General features: G+C 49.9%; 1 protein-coding gene across 3 annotated transcripts in view; it reads right to left on the bottom strand.

The window, feature by feature from the left end:
• Positions 1–26,572, bottom strand: part of MYO7B (myosin VIIB) — a 138,540-nt gene that overhangs the window by 9,904 nt on the left and 102,064 nt on the right. For all 3 annotated transcript variants that reach the window (XM_074334550.2, XM_088794524.1, XM_088794525.1), the window contains 14 exons: positions 18,885–18,969; positions 17,417–17,635; positions 16,225–16,395; positions 15,116–15,325; positions 14,796–14,963; positions 12,601–12,678; positions 12,322–12,449; positions 6,323–6,449; positions 4,862–4,981; positions 3,610–3,783; positions 2,755–2,982; positions 1,310–1,477; positions 335–452; positions 123–249 (listed from right to left, as the gene is read on the bottom strand). In XM_074334550.2, the coding sequence (XP_074190651.2) occupies positions 123–249; positions 335–452; positions 1,310–1,477; positions 2,755–2,982; positions 3,610–3,783; positions 4,862–4,981; positions 6,323–6,449; positions 12,322–12,449; positions 12,601–12,678; positions 14,796–14,963; positions 15,116–15,325; positions 16,225–16,395; positions 17,417–17,635; positions 18,885–18,969 (2,121 nt within the window). The remainder of the gene's footprint in view (positions 1–122; positions 250–334; positions 453–1,309; positions 1,478–2,754; positions 2,983–3,609; positions 3,784–4,861; positions 4,982–6,322; positions 6,450–12,321; positions 12,450–12,600; positions 12,679–14,795; positions 14,964–15,115; positions 15,326–16,224; positions 16,396–17,416; positions 17,636–18,884; positions 18,970–26,572) is intronic.

Here is a 26,572-nt window from a genome sequence, read left to right as displayed (position 1 = left end):
TCCCTGTACCCTGCGTGGGCCCCCAGGGACAACAGGCGTCCCTCTCTCCGTCTCTCCTGAAGCCCCAAAGCCTGAGCTTGTGAGGAGAGAGCGATCTGGGCATCTTCCCTGGGGCCACCCACCTGTTGGTGATCAGACTCATGACCTCTGGGAAAGAGAGTTCAAGGAGCATCCTTTCTCTCTGGTCCAGGAAGTTCAGCCCCTTCCAGTTCACAGCCAAGATCAGCTGAGTCTTAGGCAGCTGGGGGCCTGGCCAGAGGAGATGGTGTGAAGCCTGGGCGGACCCTGGGTGGGCTGGTCCCTGCCCGCGCCCCCCCTCTGCCTGATCCATTACCAGACAAGGTGGTGACTTCAAAGAGTCGGGAGAAGAGCAGTGGCCACTGCAGGCGGGCAGCGTCCACTACCTGCTCCTGCACGGCCCCAGGCACTGCTCGTTTCTGAGTGTATGGTGCCTGTGTGGGGACACGGTGTGCCATTGCCATCACTCACCACTCAGCCCCAGCCTCCCCGCCCCCCGCTGAGACTCTCCCGGTGCCCAGGGGCTTGTTTGCTGGATCATTCTTGGAAGCCTCTGCCTGCAGTGGGGCCAGTGAGGAAGCTGGGGAGCTGATGCAGCCCCGTCTTACCTATCCTGGGGGAGGACCCTTCAAGGGTGGTTTTCAGAAGGGAGGCAGATTCTCCTCCTCTTTAGCATCAGGGTGCCAGAGGACTACGGGGACAGGCTGCTACTGGCTGCCTCCACCTGCAAGCTTGCAGGGAACTCGGTGTGCAACCTGGGGCTCAGGGAATGGATCTGTGCATGGCACGGGAAGGAGGCTGTGAGCCCTCAGAGGGAGCTGCGCTTACCTGGTGCAGGCCAATTGAGCAGGGGAGAAGAGAGGCAGCCCTCCCTGCGTTTGGAGCCTGCACCAACCATGCAGTGCCCAGTGAGGGGTCACCAAAAGGCCCTGGGGCCAGAGCAGGGCCTCCAGGGCAGGATGGTGCAGAGGCAAGGGCATGGTCAGGTCAGCAGCTATAGATGCCTTCTTGTGCTAGAAGGCTGGGGCTGTCAGACCCTGCAGTGGAGACCAGTGCCAGGTGAGCTACCCCGACCCAGGCTACCGACTTGAAAGGGAGGGAGGACATGGAATGGGCCTGTGATGGGGAGCGTAACTGAAGGAGATTTGTTAAACCTGAAGAGAGAGCTATGCTCACTGGCAAGTTATGGCTCCTGTTCCCCAGTGGGTGGGGTTCACGGGGAGGGGCTGCACCTCCTCTATGCACCTAGGCCCCCACCTCCAAGGGAGAGCCCAGGCTTATGGAGGCTGACCTTGGCGTGGGCAGCAGTGACGAGGCTAACCCACTTCTCTGGGGGCTTGGTCCTGTACAGCTTGGTGGGGACACAGCTGGGCAGCAGCTCCTGGACAGCTTCTGTCCCCACCGAGGCTCCGAACTGCACATAGCAGTGCTGGGCCAGCAGCCCCACCAGCTCTTCCTCCTGTGCAGTGCAGGTCACATGGGGTGAGGGAGTGGACTGGGTGAGAGCCCACCCTCTCTGTGACACCCCTACCCCATGTCTTGTGTTTGTCCCAGCACAGCAGAGATGACCAGCACGTAGGCGAGAACTGGCAGCATGAACAGCTGCCAGTCCTGCCAGTTCCTCTGGGCAGGATCTGCCACTTCCCCAACCCAGTGGGTGGACCCACCGTGTGCTCTGACTGGGCTCCAACAAGGGGTGTGCCCCATGCTCTGCTCCCAGCCCTCTGGGAACCATGGGGAGGTGGGGGAGGCCTGGAGGGACCCTGACATTGCTGTCTGAGTGGGATGAATGTGGGCAATGCCTTTATCCTGTCTTACTCAGGCCTCACTTGTCCAGAGTCACCAGTGGCTATGCTGCAGGGCTTCTGCAAGGACTCAGGGGGTAGGACCTCATGCAAGGGGCCAGAACGGATTCCCTGCTCCAGGGGCCCAAGGTGTCACGTAACCTGCCCTCTTAGGAGACCAAAACCTCGCACGGAGCCAGCCACCCAGCTACTTGGCCTGAGTCCCAGTCCCTCTTGCCCCTGACTCTCCCTGCCTACTGTCCCCTTCCAGGCAGGCCTCCAGGACTGCTGTAGCCACCTCTGGTGCTGAGAGCATCCTCCTCCTGACCCAGGCAGAGGTCTTCACCTGCTGAGCGAGTGCGCTGCTGCTCTGCTCTCGGGTCTTCAGGTGCACATGTTCCCTTCCCTTGACTCTCACAGCTGTACAAAGAGCTCTGGCTACTCTGTACTTTTTAGACAAGGGCCCGAGTCTCAGAAGTGACATAAGAAGCCAAGGTCACGCTGTCATGCCAGAAAAAGGCACAGGTGGCACTCCAACTACTGCTCGGGCTCTAAGGCCACAGCCTTGACCACTAGCCCCTGTTGCCCGTAAAGCATGGCCATGGTGAGGCCAGGCAGGCCTGGGGCTACTGGGAGCCCTCCCGTCCCCTCTCTGCGGTACATGGACTCCAGAGGCCTGAGCGAACCTGTAGTCCAAGCCAGGAGGAAATGGGGGTGGGAGGTGGGGGTTGAAAAGCGGCAGCTGCAGGCCCAGCAGAGGGGCCTAGGGGCCTGCCCTGCACGCACATACCACTGAGCCCCACTCCTCTGCCCTCTGTCTCTGCCCCTCCACATCCCCAGGCCTGCCCCTGCTCTGGCCTCTGCAGCCCCTGTGGCCTGCCCTGCAATGTGGTACCTCCTCAGGCTTCGGTGGGTCAATCTCCAGGCCCCGATGGCTATGGTGCCCCCTTACCTTCTCGAAGCTGTACTCGCTGGACCTGACTCCGTGGAGGACTTGGCGGTAAATGAGCTCAGTGCTGACAGGGTCCTCCCGGGAGTCGTGCCAGGGGGCAAAGAACTCCTTCCGGAAGTAGAGGCGCCAGGGCGACTGGCGCTCACTCTCACCCCTCTCCCGGGCCAGCTGCTCGCACTGGCCAATGGCGTCCATCACATGGTCACGTCCACTGCCCAGGGACCAGAACTGAGGCCAGAGCAGGGTCAACAGGGGTTAGGACTGCTGTGTGCAGGTCCCATGGGGATGCCCACCCTCCTGAGGGTCTCCCCATATAGGGTTACAGCTGGTTTTTCACTCTGACACTCCTCCCTCCCTGCTGGCCCCTCCAAATGGAGGCAGGGACTGACACCATGGCCACTGTGACTGGGGGTGGTATGAATGAGGCTGAGGCTGTGGGCATGTGGGTTGGTGAGTGTGTGTGTCAGGTGGGGCTGTGCCGTGTGGCCCTCTGCATTGGCTGCATGGGTGGCTACAGCTTCCTAGTGTGAGGGGTGTGTAGGATGTGTGAGTGCCGAGCAGATGGTCGTGCATGGGCTGCTCAGGTGTAGCAGAGGCCAGCAAAGTGTGGGTGTGACATGGGCCGAGGGCCAGTCCTGTGCTGAGAATGTGACTGTCCAGGCAGGAAGACATGATGCCTGGTGGTGAGGTGCTTGTGTGTGTGTGTGTGTGTGTGTGTGTGTGTGTGTGTGTAAATGTGTATCTGTGTTAGGCCACTGGGATGGAGGGCAGTAGCTAGTTTGGTGTGATTCGAGGGCTTGCGTTAGTCTGGGCATGTGAGGGAGGCAGGTGCCACATGGGACCCCTGGCCAGTACCTTGTCGTACACAGCGACCTGCAGGGAAAAGCCCAGGTGGTCGCTGAGGCCCCGCTTGTGGGCAGTGTGCAAGCAGACCTCCCGAGACGTCGAGGCTGAGTCCACCGGGACAGGCAGGCTCTCTCCAGTTGCCAAGATGACATGGACCGGGATGTGCTTCTTTGACTTGACAGCCTGGGGACAGAGGGAGACTCAGGCTCTCTGCCCAGATGGCCCTGGGCTCAGCCGCCTGCCCCTGAGCTTCCAGAACCTTGATCCCAGAGGCCAGCCCACTCCCCAGCTGTCTCCAAACAAAGTTCTGGCCCACAGATGCTGGCTGTGGCACTGATGGACTTGGGGAGGCAAGAGCCTCGCTGCCCACGGTGTGAGCTTCTGCAAACCCGCCTTGGCTGGCCTCAGGGCGCAGCCTGCAGACGAGGGTCCCATTCTAATGCCAGAACCCTGAGCCCTGGCAAGCTTGAGTGACTGAGAACCACAGAGGTTCAGAAGAGCTCTTAGAAATCGCTGAGTCCGGGACTCTGAAGATTTCTGGTCCGCAAGAGCTACACTTCCCTCTGTACACAATAGGGTGTGACCATACTCACACGGTCCCTGCAAGTTCATGTGCGGCTCTAGGGCTCAGGGGCTGAGCAGGTAGATAAGGGAGAACAGAGGCAGGCCCTGTGGACTTGGGTGGCAGGGCAAGAACAGGAAAGGGTGCAGCAGAAGGTGGCCCCGGTATAGGACACCACACGGCACAGGGAGTGGGGTACAGCAGGATGCAAGGGGCGCTCCCTAACCTGCCTGTGTCTGCATGACTCTTCCTGAGGACACTGAGGACTCACAGATGACACACAGCAGTGCTGCCAAGGATGATAGCCGTGGAATGACCACTGCCTTCTTATAAAATGCAAATGTCCTTGGGAAGGGTAACACTAAGCAATTAGCAGTCATTGTGTCCCTGAAAGACATATTTGCACTTTACTGCTAACTAGTTAATCAGATTAATTTCCCCCTTCAGTGAGTAGGGCCCTAAAGGAATGTGGATTTAGAAGTGGGGAAGGCACTTCTGAAGTCTGGGGCTTGCCTGGGAGGCGGAACCCCAGGCACTGCTCAGAGACCATTGGCACCGAAGGCTCCCCAGTGGGTGCAGGAGCCCCGAGGACACACTTCCTGCGGCAGGATGAAAGAAGGCACCCAGAATCTGTGCTGGAGGGGCCATTGGGCTGCCACCACCCCACACTGACCATCTCCCACCCCAGCCGGGCCCTACCTGCAACTCCAGCCATGTGGGGGGCTCTGTGCGCACCCCATTGGCGTAGGTGCGTCTCAGGCGCTCAGCACAGAAGGGCCCATAGCCGGCCGGCCCTTTACCAATGAAGTTCAGCAGATACTGGTGGGAGAGGATGGGAAAGAGAGGAAGACACTTAGAACGCCACTTTCTACTGACTGCCCGGACGGAATTTAAGGAGTACACTACTAACTGTGTGAGGTGATGGGTGTGTCAGCTGATCTATTGTAATGATCATTTTGCAATATATACCTACATATTATAAAATCACTCCATTGTACACCTTAAGTTTAAACTATGGCAATTACATCTCGATAAATCTGGAAAGTTTTAAATAAAAATGGTAACACTCAGTGTTGGCAAAGCTTGTTCAGAGGGGTGCCCTCACACAACATGAAAACCAATATAAATTGGCACATTCCTGAGGAGAGATTTGCTGGACGTTTTAAATAGGACATGGTTTTAGAATGTGCATACCCTTTGGCCCAATAATTCAAATCTATCCTATATATATATTTTTAAATTGCAGTGCTGTTTACGGTGATGAGTGATTGGAAGATGGACCCCAAATACCCATCAGCAAGTTAAATTCCCTCTGGGATAGCTATGTATAGAAGGCATGAAAGCTGGCATTGGGGAAAGTTTATAACATGAAAAGACACTTAGGGAGACAAGTGAAAAATGCAGGAGACTTGATGTTCAAAATATGTTTGATAAAATGTGTTGAAAGTCTTTGCATCTTAGAGAGATTCTGTGAGGAGATGCTGCCTGGAATGATTTACTGGAGTCAGAAGTAGCCCTAGTGCACGGGCCAGATGGCTAGGGGCTCATGCTTCCTGCTGTCCCCAAAGGGACGTGAGAGGAAGGGAGATTGTTTTCTGTATGATCACAAGTATTACACTACAGTACCACAAAAAGCCAGAAATTGTGACAGAAGTTACCGCTGGGCATGGGGATGACTTTTATTTTCTTTTTAGACTTTCTGCATTTCCTACATATTACTTTTATAAGAACCAAAAGGCATATTAAAGCAGTGAAGCTTGGGACCACTAACACTTGGAGGCACCTGTCAACATCCCACCTCCATTTTTAGTTCTAGGGAGTGATAGAGATGCTACAGTCAACCTCCAGTCTTGGCTCACTCATGGGACACTTTCGTCTTTGCAACCAATACACATTTCATCTGCTGTCTCATTACCACCAGAAGAGCCATCCTGGTGCCTGAGCCCAAGTGAACTGGCTGTGCAGACCCTGAATAGGAGCTGGAAGGAGGAGGCCCAGTGTCCTCTTCTACAGAAGGGACTCTGAGGTCCAGAGAAGCCAGTGCTGTCCATCCTGGCCAGCAGCAGGAGAACCGGGCCATGGACGGGGATTTCTGGGCCTATCCAGGGCTAACTCATGCTCCTGCCAGATGTTGTGCTCCCAGCCCTAGGCCCTGCCTACCTTCATGAACCTCTCGGAGGGTGGGAAGCAGCCCAGGCAGAGGCTGAGCAGGATCCAGCCCCGGGCCAGGCTGCTTGTTTTGAAGTTCTCTGACAGCTGCTTGCAGATCTGGCAGTAAATCTCGTCCCTGAAAGACACAGACCATGAGGAGGTCAGGCTGCAAGTTGGCTCTGAGGAGAAGAGACCGGCACCTGGACAGATAGCTCCTTCTTCATCCCTGGGTGGGGTCACGTCCAAGGCATGACCTCCAGCCTCTTCACCTCCACTTGCCTTTGCTGGCCTCCCTGCTGCATCCCCGGCCCACCTGGACCCTGTCACCTTGGGGGTCTGTGCCATGTCCAGTGACTTCCCAGGGCTCTGCACCCCACTGCAGTTCACCTTCATCCCCTAGCTCAGCAAGGCCTTAGCCTTTGTCCTCCTCGTCAGTTATCTTGTCCCCTCAGACCTCTGCTCTTACCTCACCCACTCTGCCAACAATACCCTGGTCCTCCAGCTGTGGGGCATGGCTGCAGGGAGCGCCCAAGGGTCCCTAGCCTCAGTCCTGCCCTCACAGTCCAGACCTTTCATGACCTGATCTGCTCCTTTCTCCAATTTCACAGTTATTTCAATCCTTCTGCCTTGAGGCTTCTTCCCCCCTTTCCCTGAACGCAGCCATCCCACCATCACTGCAGAGAGAAACGTGGGGATTTCATGGGAGAACGCCTCAACTTCTCGCCTCCTGACCAGTCCCCATTCCCACAGGCTCATGAGCCTCTCCTGTCTTCTCTTGGGGAGGGGACTCTCCTGGATCCTTCCCCACTTTATCAAGCTTCTGTCATCTTATTAAAGTGTCCCTTTAGCCCCTCCAGCCTCACATTGCCAGAGGCCAGCACCTTTCCCCTAATACTCAGTGGTATGCTGGTAAATGTTTAACAACCAACTCTCCTGGGGGTGGGGGAGAGGAGCTCTGATTCATCGCATTTGCCAATTTCTGTGTGAATATTCTCACCAATGCCAATTTCAAGCTACCAATATGACTGTGTCACTGAACACAGCAGTGGGAAGAGATGTGTCCCATCTATTCTTGTGGGCTAGTGGGCTCAGCTACAGCACATCTCCACCTTCTCAAATCTCTTCAGGAAGCACCATCAACCACTCCCCCACGGCAGCAATCTGGGAGCCATCCTAGCGTCCTCCCATCAGCCACTCCACTCTGCCTTCTGTCTCCCGCATGTCTTCTCTGTCCCCTCCTCTTCGCTCCTGCTCCTTGGGCTGCCTCATATCAGCTCTCTTGGGAACCCTCTCCTGGCCTCCCACCCCAGGCCCCATCTCTCCATGAAGTTGCCACGGAGAGCTTTCTGGAAGTCAAATATAATCATGGTCTTCTCTTGCTTAAAACTCTTCCCTACTACCCTTGGTATTGAATTCAAATTCAATGCCGGACTGTGACAAACCACTTGGTATTCCAGACCCTCAGGCTGTTTCAGGACTCTGTGACCCCATCACCCTCTCCCTTCTGCTTGGTAAACACCCCTTCTTCTTCTTACCCCCTCTGGCCCAGGAGGGCATTATAAGTACTCATTCTTGGTACCCCCACTGGACCCCATTTCAGCACAAGCAGTTATTGTGGGTCTCTGGATCCTCTGCTCCCCAACTAAAGGGTGACCACTTTGAGGACAGAGACATGTCATCTTCACCTTGCATCCCCAGCCCTCAGGCCAGGTCCTAGCCCTGAGCAGGTACTTAATAAACATTTGCTGAATGTGTGGCTGGATGTGGGTAAGGCATTTGCTTTGTCTTGGAATTTGGCTAAGACACCAGAGCCAAAGACAAAATGGTAATACTCAACATACTAAAGAGATACATTCTCATGGGATCTACTAAAAGATGGCAGAACCAGTTCAGCCACCATGACATATCCAGCCTGAATAAGGAAAGATGAGAAATTTGAAAGGCTATTCCTTGAAGGGACTTCAGAGGAGTAGAGAGATCTCTGGCCCATCTCCACTTGCTCCAAATGAGGGGGAGTAAGGGAGACTCCAGGAGACTGCCAATAGGGATGGGGGCTGTCTTCCAGATACGAGACCCATCTCACTCCCCATCTGAGGCACGCTGAGCCCCAGAAGCCACTGGCCCACCCCAGGGTACTAGAAAGAAGCAGTGACAGAGCACTTGACTTGTGTACCCTGGAGACAGAAGCTGGGGGTCTCTATGAACAAAGAGACTAGTCTCTTCTTCTTCCTGGAGAATTATAGGTTACTATTCATAGCCAAGAAGAAGAGAGGAAAGTCAGGAGCTGGGAACTGCACACATACTATTGTGTGGGGCAAGCATGGATGACCTTCCTGTTGACTAAGAGGATGTCACCGAAGGAGCTGCCCTTTAGGTATCTTTCCACCCCCCTTTTCTTCCAACTCCCCACCCCGCCACTCTGGTTCAAGCTGTTGTTTCTCAGTCTAGCTGTGTAGGACACAGCTCCCTGGCCCATGCTGGTATTATGAGCCTTTCACTACCCCTGGCTGAGGCAGTCAATCGCCAGGGATTGGTTGGCCGCTCACAGCAGCTCACAGCAGCTCTTGCCAGCTGCCGGCCACTCACGCTGGCTGCCAGCCACTCATGCTGGCCACCGGCCACTCATGGCAGCACACAGCAGCCCATGGCAGCACAAAGCAGCTCACGCTAGCTGCTGGCCACTCACGCTGGCCACCGGCCACTCACACTGGCCACCGCCGCTCATGACGGCACACAGTAGCCTGCGGCAACACACAGCAGCCCACAGAAGCTCACACCAACCTCCCGCTGCTTATGGTAACCCAGCTCCAGGGAGAGCTGTTGTTCACAATCTTAGCTATAGAGGGCGCAGCTCACTGGCCCATGTGGAAATCGAACCAGTGGCCTTAGACAAGGTTAGGAGCACAGCGCTCCAACCGCCTGAGCCACCGGGCCGGCCCACCTTTAGGTGTCTTGATGAGACCCTGCACAAGCAGTCAGTCCATCGCCCCAGAAGACCCCAGCACTAAGAGGCTGTGGTGTGTCCCGCTAGGGGCTAGAGTTGGCAGGGGGTCTCAAGGGATCTCTGAGGGAGTGTCAGCCCCAGAGGGAGACTAGCACTGTTAAGTGCCTATCGGGGATCTGATGAATCCACAATGCATCTCATTTGGATCCAGCTTTTACATGTCTGCTATATTGGAGGGTGCAGTGGCCAAAGAGGAGTCACTATGAGAAAATTACCAATAGAACCAACTAAGTGAGAAGAATTGCCTGGCTGGTATCATGCAGGCAGCTAAAACTTGAGTAGAAACCCTGGAGTCTTACTAGCTTGAAGAATCAGAGGACAGAGTTCGGGGTACTCACAGTAGTTGAAGTGAGAAGGGAAATCCTAGAATAAAGAGAACAAGAGAAGAGGAGTCCTAAGCTTTTCATATAAATTCTTCCTTAATCTCTGCCTGATCCCTGATTTACATGTGTGGGGCAGACTCCAGGCAGCCCAGCCAAGGCTGAAGAACTGAACAGGGATTCCAGCCATTGCTCACCACAGGGAGAAGACGTTGAAACCAGCCAAGTTAATTGCCTGTCAAACCAAAATGTCAACAGTCTTTGAAAGAATACAACAGATTCCAAAGTCTCTAAACAAATGGGGTCTGACAATTCAGGCCACAAACTTGCCACTGTGCGCTTCCATTGGCAGCACTGTACAAACAGCTCGGGCAGGTTTCATAACCTTGTTATATCAGTCTCAAAGCTGTGTTCCTGTCAACGTGTGGCTGTGTCTTTCTGAGTAGCGTTCATTATTGTTGTTGCATGTTTTTTTTTTTTTAATAGGACTTTATTGGGGAACAGTGTGTACTTCCAGGACTTTTTTTTTTTTTTTTTTTCCAAGTCAAGTTGTTGTCCTTTCAGTCTTAGTTGTGGAGGGCGCAGCTCAGCTCCAGGTCCAGGTGCCGTTGCTAGTTGCAGGGGGCACAGCCCACCATCCCTTGAGGGAGTCGAACCGGCAACCTTGTGGTTGAGAGGACGCACTCCAACCAACTGAGCCATCCAGGAGCTCAGCGGCAGCTTAGCTCAAGGTGCCGTGTTCAATTTTAGTTGCAGGGGGTGCTGCCCACCATCCCTTGCGGGACTCAAGGAATTGAACTGGCAACCTTGTGGTTGAGAGCCCACTGGCCCATGTGGGAATCGAACCGGCAGCCTTCGGAGTTAGGAGCACGGAGCTCTAACCGCCTGAGCCACCCGGCCGGCCCTGTTGCATGTTTTTGTTTGCGGTAGTGAGAATGTCTGAGCTTGAAATAGAGCAACGAGCAAACAATAAATTTCTTGTTAAACTTGGGAAGAATGGAAGTGAAATCAGGGACATGTTAGTCCAAGTTTATGGGGATAACGCCATGAAGAAAACGGCAGTGTACAAATGGATTAAATGTTTTTCTGAGGGGAGAGAACATGTCACTGATGAAGAGAGGTCAGGATGGCCAGTAATGAGCAGAACTGATGAAAACATTGCAAAGTGCATTGAATCATGCATCAAAATCATCGGCCAACTGTGAGAAGCATAGCAGACCAAGTAAACATCAATAGAGAAACAGGAAAATCTTAACTGAAAATGTTGGCATGAGAAAGGTGTGTGCAAAAATGGTTCTGAAGGAGCTCACTGATGAAAAAAATCAAAGGGAGTTTTTAGCCAGGAAGCAAATAACTGTTTTGGAACAGCCTCTCTACTCACCCGATCTGGCCCCCAATGACTTCTTTCTTTACCCGAAGATAAAGGAAATATTGAAAGGAAGACATTCTGATGACATTCAGGACATCAAGGGTAATACAACGACAGCTCTGAAGGCCATTTCAGAAAGAGTTCCAAAATTGCTTTGAAGTGTGGACTAGGCGCTGGTGTTGGTGCATAGCTTCCCAAGGGGAGTACTTTGAAGGTGACCGTAGTGATATTCAGCAATGAGGTATGAAGCACTTTTTCTAGGATGAGTTCGTGAACTTAATTGTCCACATATCATCCTCAATGTCCTGTATACAATTAAAAAGTACTAGATTCATGAGGAAATGCAGGCAAGTGCTAGACATGTGTGAAAACAGGAAAAAAAGACCATTCTCAAGAAAAATGGCAGTCAATGGAGACTGACTCCAAGATGACCCAGATAATGGATTTAACAGAAAGGGTTTTAAAACTACCCTAACTATTTTCAAGGACATAAAGGAAACTATGCTCACAGTGCATGAACAAGTAGGGAAACTTGGCTGAGAAATAGAAACTATTAAAAAAGCACCAAGTGCAAATTCTAGAACTAAAAAGTATAATCTGAAATTTAAAAAAATTATTCAATGGGTATAAGAGCAGACAGGGGAAGACAAGAGAAAGATGAATTAATTTGAAGATAGATCAATAGAAACTATCCAATCTGAAGAACAGAGAGAAAAGAAAAAGAAAGAAAAGAGGAATAGTCCCACAGGGACCTGAGGAACAATATCAAAAAAGTCTCACATAGGTTTAATTAGAGTTCAAAGGAAGAGAGAGCGAAGTAGAAAAAAAAATGTTTGGAGAAATAATGGCCAACAATTTCCCAAATTTGGTTAAAAACAATGACATACATATAATATGTGAAAATATAATAGTCTGTCCCTGAAAGCAAGATACATATTTCTTAAAATTTGTATGAAAACACAATTCCTACAAATCAAATTGTATATAAAGCAAAATACATATAATGTAAGTGACGAGCTTGCTCACTTATAGGGCCCTGCATTACAGCCTGTTATAAAATGAATCCTCAGCCCAAGATGAATCTGTTTTCCTAAAACTGGGTTTTACCCATGGGATTTACCACTGAGCAAGTATAGAACCCCTGATGGTTACAATGTCTGCTGAACTGAGATCCCGCCCTCAGGCCCTAGGACGGGGAGTAGAGAGAGGAGGGGGTGTCTCGGGGGTAGGGAGCAGAGGAGGAGGCTGTGGCCATGGGCTGAGAACCGGTGAGGGGTCTGATGCCCTGAATGGGCTAGGAGGGAGTGGGACTGACCTGAGGCTGGGCCGCAGAATGGCATATCTCACAATGAAGTGCACCTTTTCCAGGTTGGACATGGGTCGGTCTGGAATGGAGGTGTCCAGCTCAAATGCCTCCTCTCCAATATTCAGCTGGCTGGCCACCTTGAAACCCAAAGATGGCAGTCAGGACATCTTTTCAAAGGAGGAAACCCATTTGCAAAGGAGGAAACCAGGGCTCAAGGAGAGAAGCAAAAACCTGGAACCCTGCCAGGGGCAGAGCTGGGAGCTCCCTGTTCTAGGGTTCTAGGCTCACCTGGCTCGTGATCCGGGAGGAGCGCTTCAGCTTCATGGAGGAGATGTCTTTGGTGCCTCTGTCCCTGTGGCTGGGCCTCTGTGGATGGAGACAGTTGTTGAGTGGAGGTGAGCTGGAGCAGTACCTGACAGCCACCTAGGGTGGAACAAATGTCCACCTCACCCAGCCCTTTCCTGGCCCAGTTTACAAAGCACCATGCCATCCCCATCTCAGCTGAGCTTTACAACACTTACAGTTGTGCACATTGTCCTCACTCCTGGGTGAGAAAACAGAGGCAAGTGAAGGCAAGAGATGAAACAAAGCTGCTCAGCCAGTAACTGACCCTCTGGGAGGGTTCAGGACCTTTGTGATTTTAAAGCTTGAACCTGTTGCCAGTAAAGCCCTCTGAGTGGGGGCTGGGTGGCCTGGACAGCCTAAGAACATGGTCACTCCCAGTGAAAACTGGGTGGATGAATTGGAATATGCTCTTCCCACTGCAAAGTGGGGACTCTCCCATGATATCAAAAGAATCTATGCTGCGAGGACATTAGGATCTGCTGGTCTCCTTAGGCAGAGGTCACACCTTGTCTTGATGGTACCATGAGAAGTTGCTGCCAAAATAGGAGCTCAGTGTGGGACTGGGCTTGATTTCGGATGAGCCCAGGTTCCAGGGCTGCGCACCAGCTTCCGGCTGGGGAAGCTGGTTTGCCACAGAGGGATGGAATGTGACACACATTAGTTGGCAAGCAAGGGTGGGCAAGGCCCGCCCAGCCCACCATTCTGTGAGCAGGGCACATGGTGGGTGCGTAATAACCATGTGCTGGAAGGAAAACCGGAAGTCTGCCCCCTGGGAAGCCAGTCCTGTTTTTCCCTGCGTGCGCCCTCCAGAGGTGTGGGGTGGCTGGACTGCCTCCCATTGCCCTTTGTCTGAGTGGCTGCCAGCCTCCAAGGTGGCCCCTGGTGACCCTTGACTCCTGACATTCCTGCCTCCTGTAGTATGTGACTTCCAAGACAAGGCATTGCAGCTCCCTTCTGGCTGTCTCTCTTAGCTCCCTCATTCTGGAGGAAGCCATATTGTGAGAACACTCAGGCAGCCCTGTGCAGGGGCCCGTATGGCAAGGAACTGAGGCCTTCTGCCAACAGCCATGTGAGGAGCCATCATGGCAGCAGATCCTCTAGTCCCAGTGAAGCCTTGAGATGATGGCTGGCCCTATCGACAGGTTGACTGCAACCTCATGAGACACCGTGAGCCAGACCCCCGCAGCTAAGCCGCTGCTGGTCCTCAGAATCTATGTGAGGTAACGCTGTTCCAAGCTGATACATTTTGGGGTAATTTCTTATGTAGCAGTAGATAGCTAATACACTTTGCAGCCCCCACACCTCTAGAGGGCAGGGAGTCAGGGCTAGAGCCTGGGCAACTTCCATGCAATTCCAGGCCCAGTCTAGCTATGAGATCCTGGGCTGTAGATGCAGCACTTAGATTTCTCTGCAGTTCGTCTGCACACTGGACTTGATATATGGGGCAGTCATGGGGCTCCCGCTGCTGGTGGGCCTGAGCGCTGTCGCTACTGTGTAATTCCTTTGGACAGTTTTTGGTTGGTTCCACTGAGATTACATTATGAAACTGAGGCCTTAGGAAGGATTTCTGACCAAAAATGGATGTCAGTTAGCCTCCCGTCAGAGAGCAGGGTAGGACACCAGTCAGCAGCTTGGTCTTTGAATTCAGTGCGATGAATTCCAAGCCCAGCTCTGTCACATTGATTCGCTGTGATTTGGCAGCAGCTCACATCACCTCTCAGTTTCTTTAGCTGTAATAAACATAAGAATCCCTACCTTGTACGGTTGGCTTACCTGAGAATTAACTGAAGAGAAGCAAGTGGCACATAGCATGCTATCAGTAACAACACCTGTTGTTATTGTTGTTACAAGCATTTCAACCCTGTTCAGGTCAAACCCATATTCAGAGCCTGGGGGATCCTCTCCATTAATGACTATAATTCAGAATGTCCTGGGTGTAATGGCTGATTCATGAGTCCCTGAGTGCGACTCGAGGCTGAAACTCCCGCGGTGGGGAGGCCTGGCTGACCGGGCTCAGGGAGACGCTGAAAGGGGACTCTGTGTCTGGCCTCCCCTTCCAGTCCAGCTTCTGTGGGGCCTCAGGCCCGGCGGACACCCAGAGGGTGTGTGCCCTTGTCTGCCACCACCTGCGCACGCACCTGTGCAGAGCCTCCGTGCTGTGGAGACTGGGCACTCTTCTCCCTGCCCACGGCGCCATGGGCCTGCTGCATCAGTGCACTGCCACGCAGGCTGCTCCGGGCAAACAGCACTGGCTCTGGAAGGTCACCCATGAACCTCAAGATGATGCTCCACACAGCCAGGGCAGCCTGGGGAAATCAAGACAGAGGGTCCAGCTGGAACCCAGCTCACGGCGCTGGCCGTGGTGACCCTGCCCCTTCCTTGTTCCCACTGAACCACAGCGCAGATCCGGGTTCTGGGGGTGGCTGGAGCTACTAGAAACCAGAGAAGCACCAGGTACCGAGCAGTCGGCCTCGTCGTCATGGTAGAGCAGCGGGTATCGGAGGGGCCTCCGGCTGTGTGTATGGCTGGCCGACTTCTGGAAGTAGGTTGCAGCGAACTTGGGGAATGTGTGCTCAGCCAGGTCATCCATGCCCTCCCCAGGCTCCTCCAGCATGGGGACTGTGTCCAGGTCAACCTCGGGCAGCTTCTGGGTCTTTGTTTCCAGATCCTGGGGGCCAGCGAGAGATGGAGACAAGCATCAGCTGTCCTTCCAGATGCCACGTGGTGAGGTACGCGCAGGGAGCCCCAAGAAGTATCTGTCTGTCTGGCTGCAGAGCCATCTGTGCACTCCTCCTTGTGTTGGAGACCTCCCCACCCGACCCCCTCTGTGGGCCCCTGGTACAGTAAGGGCCTCAGCATGAGCATCTCAGCTACCTGAGAGCCCTCAGAGCCCCTGGCCTGCAGACATGGGCTACCTACACATCCCACTTCTTGGCCTCCTGCCTGCCCTCAGTCAGGTGCCCCTCTTGCGGAGGGGGTCCCAGCCGCCCCTACCGCATAGACCAGGTGTGTGCCTGTGCATGCATGTGTGCGCCTGTGCATGCATGTGTGCGTGGGTGGAGGCATGACCACCTGGGGGTGCCTCTGTCATTGGGTCTTGGGGCCCAGAGCAGGTGTGGTGAGTGAGCAGGACAGCCCTGGGTTGCTGTTCCTGTCTGGCCCTGCCACCTTCCCCTTAGACATCATGTCCTCCTGCCAGTGGTCATTAGCTCACTAATCAGGTCCTCTGTCACATCCAAAGTGCTCTGTCAGAGGGAGGTCAAACACAAGTGGGAAATGCTGCCTGACTGAAAGGCCAATTTATTTGCATGTTAAAGGCTCTGCGAAGTCCTGCAGGTAGAAAACCTACTTACCTTGAAAGTGTGTGACCACAGACACCCATGCTCCCCTCTTTTCTGCATGTCCACCCAGGATGGCAGAACACACTTTCCACCCACCTTCCCAGCTCCCCATGCGGAGTCTCGGCATCCCAGTGAGCCTACAGGTAGACTGAACTCTGCATTGGGCAGGCTCCGCCCCTCCCTCCCCCCTCCGGGCCTGACCCTTGAAGGAGGGGGCCCATCTTACCTCGAAGCCTGGGGAAGCCTGGCCCTCATGCCCACCGATCATGGACGGGAGGAAGCCAAACACTTGCTCCACCATCTCGGAGTCGGTGACAGTGTCGTAGATGGACTTGCGCTTCCTGGTGGGGAGAGCACCTTGGCCCTTCTGCTGTCCAGCGGGGGTGACCAGCAGCCCCTGCACACACAGCCCATGGGGGGAGGTTACCCACAAGGCTCGCTGGAGCAAGCCCCTCACAGAAGACAAGTAAGCCTCCTCCTGCCATCACCTACCCAAATCAAAGTATTTTCCTCTAAACTCCTAGACTTTAACAGCTTCAGTGACTAGGGAGCAAACAGCGGGCTTTTCTTTTCCCACTGGAGAGTCCGGTCCAGGGCAAGGTTGCCTGCTTGTCGCTGGCCACACATGGTCCCTGAAGCACCACCTCAAACCCAGGGATCTCCGGAATAGCCACAAATCGAGGCTCAGGACTCCCTGGCCCTTCATCCCCAGAGCATTAAGCCTGCACCAGGAGAGGTACCTGGGCTGGTACTCACACACATAGGTGGGCCTGGTTTGTGGCCTGCCGGGTCACATGGATGTAGGAACAGGCTGCTGCCATGCCTGCAGGCCTAGCCCTGCCTGCTAGTAATTTGCTCAGTAGACCCCATTTCATCAATGGAGAGGGCTAAATTCCCTCTCTAGCTCCTCTTCCTTATCGCAGTTTTCAGCAGCCTGAGGTTTAGCCTCTTGTGCCCTCGGAGGAGATGGGGTCATGCACTACTGCGTTGTTCCCTGCCCATCAGCCTCTCCTGCCCAGACACTCGACGGCTTCTCTGCCCTGAGCCATGATGCCGGAGCCTAGTAAGCAGGGGCTCTGCTCTCCTCCATGGGAGGCCGATAGCTCACTGGCCCTGGTTTCCTGTGCCTTCAAGGGGACCCACCAGATCTGCTGAGAAATCATCCCCAAGCCTAAAGGGAGTGGGCCAAGGAGCTCGATTTCTAGGTTCTAGGTATAAGACTGTCCTGCGAACATGATCCAGGGGCGACCTAGGTGTCCAGATGGTGTGAGGACCTGCTGCAGTAATAACTTTGTACAGGGAGGCGACAGGAGTACCTGGTGAGAGGTCAGTGTTGCCGCTCACTCCTCCTGCTTGCCCTGCCCCCAGGGCCCCAGCCAGTCCCCACCTGCTTACGAGGGCGACGGACGACCACCTACATTGGCTTTCTGCCGCTGGAGTTTCCGCCGGGCAGCCATGCCCCTGGCATGTGCCTGGATGACCAACACTGCCCTCCTCTTGGCCTGAACTTGCAGACGCACCAGGTAGCCCCTGCAGAGGGCCTGCAGCTGGACCATCCTCTGCCGCATGGCCTGGTACTGCCTGGCCAGCACGTGGCTCCGGGCGATGGCCTGCAGGCGCTCAAAACCCAGGAGGATCTGAGGAGGCAACAGGGTGTGGACTCACGGGTCTGGCCGGACGCGCCCAGCGCACAGAGAAGGCCCTCCTGACAGCACAGACAGTGTGCTCCCCAGGAGACTTCGAAAATCAGCTTTACAGTTACCTGCTCTTTGGCAAAGGGCTGATGCTAAAATTTTACACACCTGTGAGCACAAGGGTATTAAATGAGATATTACTTGTAAAGCACTTGGAACAGAGCCTGGCGTGCAAATAAGTGCCAAATAAATGTTTGGTAAATGGCATAAATAATAAAGTGGTAACTGGGTGGCCAGTGACAGAGAACTGCAGCCACAACTAGCCAACTGTCAGGAGCCAGCACACCATGTGGAGGCCCATGGGGGGCTCCATCAAGCTACTCCCTCAAGGATCTTTAAAATAAGGATAAAACAATAAATTGATGGACATCCACTTCTATGCCATAAACATGCCCCGTGCCACAGCAGTCCCTGATCCCCCTGAACCAGCCTTATTGGTTTCTCAAAGACCAACCAATGGAGTCTGCGTGTGTGGGGTCATGCTTCATCTTATGGGCTCGGGAGTCACAGACCTGCATGCTAACTCCAGCTCTATTGCTTCTAACGCTGCGCTCTTGGGAAAATTACTTAACCTCTCTAGGCCTCAGTTCCTTGACATATAGGGCTGGCTTCATACTAAATGAAGTGATGCACGCAAAGCAACAGGCCTCAAGTAACCTTTCCATTCTGTCAGCTTCCATTCTGCCTTTGTGAGCATAAAGCATAGAGAGGCCTGGGGTCATGTGCCTGCATGTCCCAAGCATAGTCACATCCACGACAAAGGCAAGCAGTCAAGTGAGGCCTGATAAGGCATGGCCAGGGTTACTCTGGCTCATTTGCTGAGCAGACACCCATTAGCAGAGCCTGTGGTCAAGAAAAAAATCATGCAGTGGTTGACACTGAGAATAATCAATCCATTAACTTATTTTGTTGCCTGAAAATTGATGAAAGATAGCCATTACCTAATTTCAGAGCAGGACATCTCATTGTAGCTCTGCAGCGGCCCACAATTCTGCAGGAGAACGCTTTGAAGCCCACAGCCCATGTGACCTGAGGCTATGCTAAAAAGAGAGTGTGTCTGGTCATTTAAAGTCAATGACCTGATCTCTCCTGCCAGAACCCTCACACTCAGATAGACAAACATTTAGCATCTGTTTTGACTGCACAGCTCTCCACTGCTCCGCAGATGCAGCTCCCAGGTGAGGTCTCCTACCAGCTTGAAGTTCTGTCTGTCGTAGTAGCCTCTCCACCTGGCCTGAAGGGTCACGGCTGCCCGCCGCTGCCTCCGGAACTCCTTCCTAGAAGGGGAAATTCAAGTCAGAGGCATGTACAACCTCAGACATTTTAAAGTCTTTGGGGGCAGGGGGAAAAGTGTTTAAGGGAAGAGGGATAATGAAATATTGGAGGAAATGAATCCATACAATATTTCTTTTCCAGAAGCCTTTATAAGTCAAAAGACAGACACGTTATGAACTTAAAATCTACTACCAACAACTACATTTGTGAATGAGGACAGTCCAGTTGTTAGAATAATGAGGAACAGCCTCATTCACCCCAAAGATCTATGAGGGGATAAAACCCATTTCCAACTTTTTTAATCCTTGCTAGACTCTTCCCCCTTCTCTGGACAGTAGCCCAGGTGTTTGCCAGAAACCAGGTCAAAAGCCTCAGGACCAGGGCTTCTCTCTGGGGGCAGATCAAAGCAGGAGGGCAGCCTGCCAGGCCCTGGCAGCCTGGCAAGTTCCATCAAATTGCTCCCTTCTGCAAGGAGGGAGGTGGGCTAAATATGGAGGGGGTAACCTGAAACTTGGTCTCTGGGGAAGTGGAGACACCCCTGGGTGAGCTTGGTACATATGGGTGTATCTTTTATCTCATACTTAGCTGAGTTTTCTTATCACTTCTAATAAATTTTCAGGGTATTTTCTTAGGTTGAAAACAGCAGATCTCAGTCATATTAAAAATCACCTCTGGGAAGTAGAGAGAGGGGAATTGGAGGAAGGTGGTGAAAAGGTACGAACTTCCAATTCCAAAATAAGGAAGTACTTGGGATGTAACGTACAATATGATGACTATAGCTGACCCTGATATGTGGTGTATACGAAAGTTATTAAGAATGAGTTCTAAGGGTTCTTATTACCAGAAAAAAAGTTCTTTTCCCTTTTTTCAACCTACATGAAACGATGGATGTTAGTTAAACTTATTGTGGTACTCATTTCACGATATAAGTGAGTTAAACCATTATGTGGTACACTTTAAATTTATACAGTGTTCCACGTCAATTATATCTCAATAAGATATAATTCTCAAAAACAAACAAAACAAGAAAAAAATCATCTGGAGAACTTCAATATTTATTGATGCCTGTGCCCCACACAGTATAATTAAGTCAGAATCTCTATTGATGGGTGTGGAGAATATATATCTATATATCTATCGATTATTTTTGGTGTGTGTACACATATACACATAATGACACTAATATGAGGTCAAAGTAAACAACTGAATTGTCTGAAAATAAAGATAATTTGTCTCCTTTCCAATATTTATACCAAAGGATTTCAACTTGGGGGTGATTCTGCTCCCCAGGCATATTTGGCAATATCCAGAGACATTTTTGGTTGTCACAGTGTGGAGTGGGGGAGAGGGTGCTACTGGCATCTTGTGAGCAGAGGCTAGGGATGCTGCTAAACTTCCTGTAGTGCCCAGGATGGCCCTCTACAACAAAAAGTTATGTAATCCAAAGTGTCAATAGTGTTGAAATTGAGAAACCCTGGTTTCTATCTTTTCTTTCATTTTCTTGTCTAGTTGTATTGGCCAGAACAGCAAGAATGCCATTAATTGTCAATGGTGTTCACTTCTGAGAAGACAGAGTAGACATAGTTTTCCCTATTCCTCCTGCTAACTACAACTAAAAACCCTGGACATTATGTATAAAACAATCATAAGAAGATTCTGAGAGGTGCAAAGAAGAAGGCAGACGAGCTAGGAATCTCAGACCCAAGGACTGACACAGAGGTAACTTCTTTGGGTTTTCTTTCTGCCTCAGATACCCCAAACTAGAAACTGAAGAAATTAATAATCCAGAAATGGCAGTGGGCACAGACCAAAAAAGCCCCAAGAAAAGCCTTCTCTATCTTCCAAAAAGATCCAGAAAGGAGCAGTTCAGCAAGTCAGAGACTTTTTAGATAATAACCAGTCTACTCCAGAAAAACACCACATAAACGACTGTGGCCCCACCCCTATACCAGAAAATGCAGTGGGGAGCCTAGACTTTCACTCTCACCAGGGTCGTGTCACAGAAGGCTCAGTAGGAACTAACCTTGATGGGCAATAAGGAGCCCATCCCCCACAGTGTCAGCGAAAACCACTGGGGGATCCTGGACTCCCACCACCACTTGGCAGTAATGAGGTACCCCTCTCCTTCCATGCTGGAGTGGTGTCAGAGGAGACCTAGTAGAGAGTCAGGTCTTTCATCATCCCTCAGCAGTAAAGCTACTCCTTTCCCTATAGTCTCAGTGGAGGCCATGTTGGGGGTAGTAATAAGGCATTCATGGCCTCTCAGTCAGAGTAGCCTCAGTGGAAGCTCAGTGGGAAGCTGAAACTCCCACTACCAGCCGGCAGTAACAAGGAGCCCCTACCCACCATGAGAGTCAGTGGGGGCCATGTGGAGAACTTGGACTTTTATCCCCATCTAACAGTAAACAGGTGGCACCCCCCCTTGCCCTGCCAGAGTGCTGTTAAACATAATACTTAAACAAGACCCATAGTTCTTATAACATAATACCCAAAATGTCCATGTTTTAATCTAAAATCACATCATACCAAAACCCAGGAAAATATCAACTTGAATAAGAAAACACAATCAGCAGATGCCAATACTGAGATGACAAGAGATGTTAAGCAATTATTTAAGTGCCCCAACAAGCAATTATGAACACATTTGAAACAAACGAGAAAATAGAAAGTCTCAGTAAAGAAATAGAAGATCTAAAGTAGAACCAAATGGAAATTTTAGAACTGAAAATACTATAACTGAAATGAAAAGAGCCTCAGTGGATGGGCTCAGCATACAGTGGAGAGAACAGAGGAAAGAACCAGTGTGCTTGAAGATAGAACAGTAGAAAGTATCCAACCTGAAAAACAGAGAAAATAGACTGAAAGAGAATGAACAGAGCCTTAGGCACCAGTGGGACTATAACAAAAGATCTAATTGTGACATTGGAGTTTTGGAAGGAAAGGAAAAAGAGGCAGTGCTGAAAGAGTGCTAGAAGAAATAATGGCTGAAAAGCTCATAAATTTAGCAAGAGATATAAACCTACAGATTCAAGAAGAAAACTCCAAACAGGACAAATGCAAACAAACCCACATCAAGATATATCATACTCAAATTTATGAAAACTAAAGGCAAAAAAACAGAGAGAGAGAGAGAGAGAGAGAGAGAGAGAGAGAGAGAGAGAGAGAGAGAGAAAGAACCTTGAAAACAACAAGAGAGAAATAACACATTATTTCTAGGGGGAAAATAATCTAGATTTCTGTAGAGGAATACTGGAGGCCAGGAAAGTAATACAACATTTTCAAAGGGCTGAAAGAAAAGAACTGTCAAACCAGTATTTTATATCTGTGAAAATATCCTTCGGAGGAGACTTCCGGAAAAATGGCGGAGTGAGGTGAGCCTCTGTAAAGCTCCCCTGGAATCTACAAAGAATCGAACAACAAAAACTCCACAAAGGACTCCCTGCACAGCAGACAGGCAAGACGAAGAGGCCCACTACCGACTGAAATCACCTACAGGTGGGAGATTCGCGCGAGTGGAGGGAGGAGGGAAGGGAGAAGTGCGGAGACGGAGTCGCGCGGCGCAGGACGCAGACCCAGCTCAGTGCGCCGAGCTCGCTGCTTCCCGGAACTACCGCAGCTGCGGGAGAGGGAAGAACTCGGACTGCTAGGGCTCCGCTTGTGGCCCACGGGGCTGAGGGGACAGCATATAACACGGCTGAACCCAACGCTCACGGCAGAGACCTCGGAGAAAAGACTGAGGGAAAAAGGCTGAAAACGGTAGTTTAAGCCGCACTGCCGAGCAGAGAACGGAGCCTTAGGCACTGAGACTAGCCGCCCCCTCCCTCCCCTCCCAGAGCTCGCCCCGCCCCCACCTGCCCGGTGCTAGAAGCAAAACAGTAGCAGTGTCAGATCAAAACAACAGAAAATTTGCTATTTTGAGAACTGTGTACCGCAGACACAAATTCACAGCCCAACTAGTTCCGGCAAAGGGGAGAGACCTGTGGAAGCAGGACCGGCTGTGGTGGTGGTCGCCGCCATTGCTCTGGGCCACCTCTCACAACTCACCCCGCCCCTGACCCCACCTAGCTGGGCGGATCCCTGCAGGAGTAAACAGAACTGCTGAAACATACGGGCTCTGAATCAGGAGCTGGAAGAGCTTTGGAACATCAAAAGCTCTCCGCATACCCCCCGGGACACTGCGCCCTGTGACCTAGACGAACTATAAATAGAGGAGAAGCCCGTCTCCCAGGGAATCCCCCCATTGTGTGAGAAGTTGGAATAGTGCAGAGAAAATAGCACTACCGTGTGGGAGAAGAAAAATAAGTTGCAGTTGGAGAAATAATAAAACATTCTACCAACAAGTACTGGCAAACAAAAGAAAGACCGCTTCCTATCAACCTGTTGCAGAAGTCACTCCTGTAGATGTCTAGGAAGACAAATAGTAAACCAGTAATCGCCATGAATAACCAAGGCAACAAGATAGCTCAGAAAGAAAGTGAAAAATCTCCAGAGAAGGGACTTAAAGATACAGAAATATGTGACTTAAATGACAGAGAATTCAAGATTGCAGTTCTGAAAAAACTCAACGAGATACAAGAAAACACAGATAGGCAGTTAAATGAACTCAGAAACTCAATCAAAGAACAGTATGAGCATTTTACGAAAGAGATTGAAATCTTAAAAAAGAACCAAATAGAATTTCTGGAGATTAAGAACTCAATAGAAGAAATTAAGAATGAAATAACCAGCTTAGGTAGTAGAGTTGACCAGATGGAGGAAAGAATCAGTGACATCGAAGATAGAAACCTGGAAATGACACAGATAGAAGAAGAAAGAGACTTGAGACTTAAAAGAAATGAAAGAACTCTACAAGAACTTTCTGACTCCATCAGAAAGAGCAATATAAGAATAATGGGCATACCAGAAGGAGAAGAAAGAGAGAAGGGAACAGAGAATATATTCAAACAAATTGTCGATGAGAACTTCCCAAATTTGTGGACAGAACTGGACCCTCGAATCCAAGAAGCAAATAGAACACCTAGTTACCTCAATCCAAACAGGCCTTCTCCAAGGCACATTGTATTGAAGCTGTCTAAAATCAACGACAAAGAAAGAATCCTCAAGGCAGCCAGGGAAAAGAAGACGGTAACCTACAAAGGAAAGCCCATTAGATTATCATCAGATTTTTCAGCAGAAACTCTACAAGCCAGGAGGGAGTGGAACCAAATATTCAAACTATTGAAAGAGAGAAATCATGAGCCAAGAATAATATATCCAGCAAAGATATCCTTTAGATATGAAGGAGGAATAAAGACCTTTCCAGACATACAGAAGCTGAGGGAATTTTCTAATACACGACCTGCACTACAAGAAATACTAAAGGAGGCTATTCGACCACCATCAACAGGGACAATTTGTGGCAAACAAAACTCAAAAAGGGGGAGAGTAAAGGCCTGAACCGGAATATGGGAATGGAGAAAGTAAGCGTGCTGAAGAAAATGGAATACTCTAAATATCAAACTTTCTTTTACATAAACTTAAGGGTAACCACTCAAAAAAAATCCAGAATTGAAATATATACTGAAATAAAAGAAGAAACAGAGGGAAACATCATAGAATACCACCACACAGAAATAATAGACAACAACAAAAAGGCAAAGAAACAATGGAGACACAGCCTTACCAGAAAACTAAAGATAGAATGACAGGAAATCCTCACATATCAATAATCACCCTAAATGTAAATGGACTGAACTCACCAATAAAAAGGCACAGAGTAGCAGATTGGATCAAAAAACTAAACCCAACCATATGCTGTCTACAAGAGACACATCTCAGCTACAAGGACAAGCATAGACTCAAAGTGAAAGGGTGGAAATTGACACTCCAAGCAAATGGTACCCAGAGAAAATCAGGATATCAGATGAAACAGACTTCAAGGTGAAAAAGATAACAAGAGATAAAGATGGACATTTCATAATGGTGAAGGGGACTGTACAACAAGAAGACATAACAGTCATCAATATTTATGCCCCCAATCAGGGAGCACTGAAATACACCAAGCAACTACTAACAGAACTAAAGGGAGAAATTGACCAAAACACAATTATACTAGGGGACTTAAATACATCATTGACAGCTATGGATAGATCATCCAAACAGAAAATAAATAACGAAATAGTAGCCCTAAATGACACATTAGATGAAATGGACATAATTGACATTTATAGAGCACTTCATCCTAAAACATCAGACTATACATTCTTTTCTAGTGTACACGGAACATTCTCAAGGATAGACCATATATTGGGACATAAAATCAGTCTCAACAAATTTAAGAAGATTGAAATCATACCATGCATATTCTCTGATCACAAGGCTTTGAAATTGGATATCAACTGTAAAAAGAAAGCGGGAAAAAACACAAATACATGGAGATTAAACAACATACTTTTAAAGAAGGACTGGGTCAAAGAAGAAATTAGAGAAGAGATCAAAAGATACATAGAAACAAATGACAATGAAAATACATCCTACCAAAATTTTTGGGATGCAGCGAAAGCAGTTTTAAGAGGGAAATTTATCTCATTACAGGCCTATCTCAAGAAACAAGAAAACTCTCAAATAAATAACCTCATGTTACACCTTAAAGAACTAGAAAAAGAAGAACAAGTAAAACCCAAGGTCAGCAGAAGAAAGGAAATAATAAAAATTAGAGCAGAACTAAATGAAATAGAGAACAAAAAGACAATAGAAAAAATTAATGTGACAAAGAGCTGGTTCTTTGAAAAGATTAACAAAATTGACAAACCCTTGGCTAGACTTACTAAGATAAAAAGAGAGAAGACACTGATTAACAAAATCAGAAACGTAAAAGGGGAAGTTATCACGGACACCACAGAAATACAAAGGATCATCCAAGAATACTATGAAGGACTATATGCCACCAAATTCAACAACCTAGAAGAAATGGACAAGTTCTTAGAAACATATAGCCTTCCAAGGCTGAACCATGAAGAACTGGAAAATCTAAACAGACCGATCACCAGTAACGAAATTGAATCAGTCATCCAAAACCTTCCCAAAAGCAAAAGTCCGGGACCAGATGGCTTCACTAGTGAATTCTACCAAACCTTCAAAGAGGATCTAATACCAATTCTGCACAAACTCTTCCAAAAAATTGAAGAAGAGACAGTACTCCCTAACTCATTTTATGAGGCCAACATTACCCTGATACCAAAACCTGGTAAGGACAGCACAAAAAAAGAAAACTACAGACCAATATCTCTAATGAATACCGATGCAAAAATCCTAAATAAAATTCTAGCAAATCGAATACAACAATGCATTAAAAAGATTATTCATCACGACCAAGTGGGGTTCATCCCCGGGGCACAAGGATGGTTCAACATACGAAAATCCATCAATGTGATACATCACATAAACAAAATAAAGGACAAAAATCATATGATTATATCAATTGATGCAGAAAAAGCATTTGACAAGATACAACATCCATTTATGATTAAAACACTTAATAAAATGGGTATAGAAGGAAAATACCTTAACATAATAAAGACCATATATGACAAGCCCTCTGCTAATCTCATAATTAATGGAGAAAAA

Source organism: Rhinolophus sinicus, chromosome 17, assembly GCF_057876585.1.
Source record: "Rhinolophus sinicus isolate RSI-liver-muscle chromosome 17, RSI-T2T, whole genome shotgun sequence".
Classification (NCBI taxonomy): Eukaryota; Metazoa; Chordata; class Mammalia; order Chiroptera; family Rhinolophidae; genus Rhinolophus; species Rhinolophus sinicus.
Note: the sequence above shows the minus strand (reverse complement) of the source record. Positions and strands in the feature narration are given on the sequence as shown.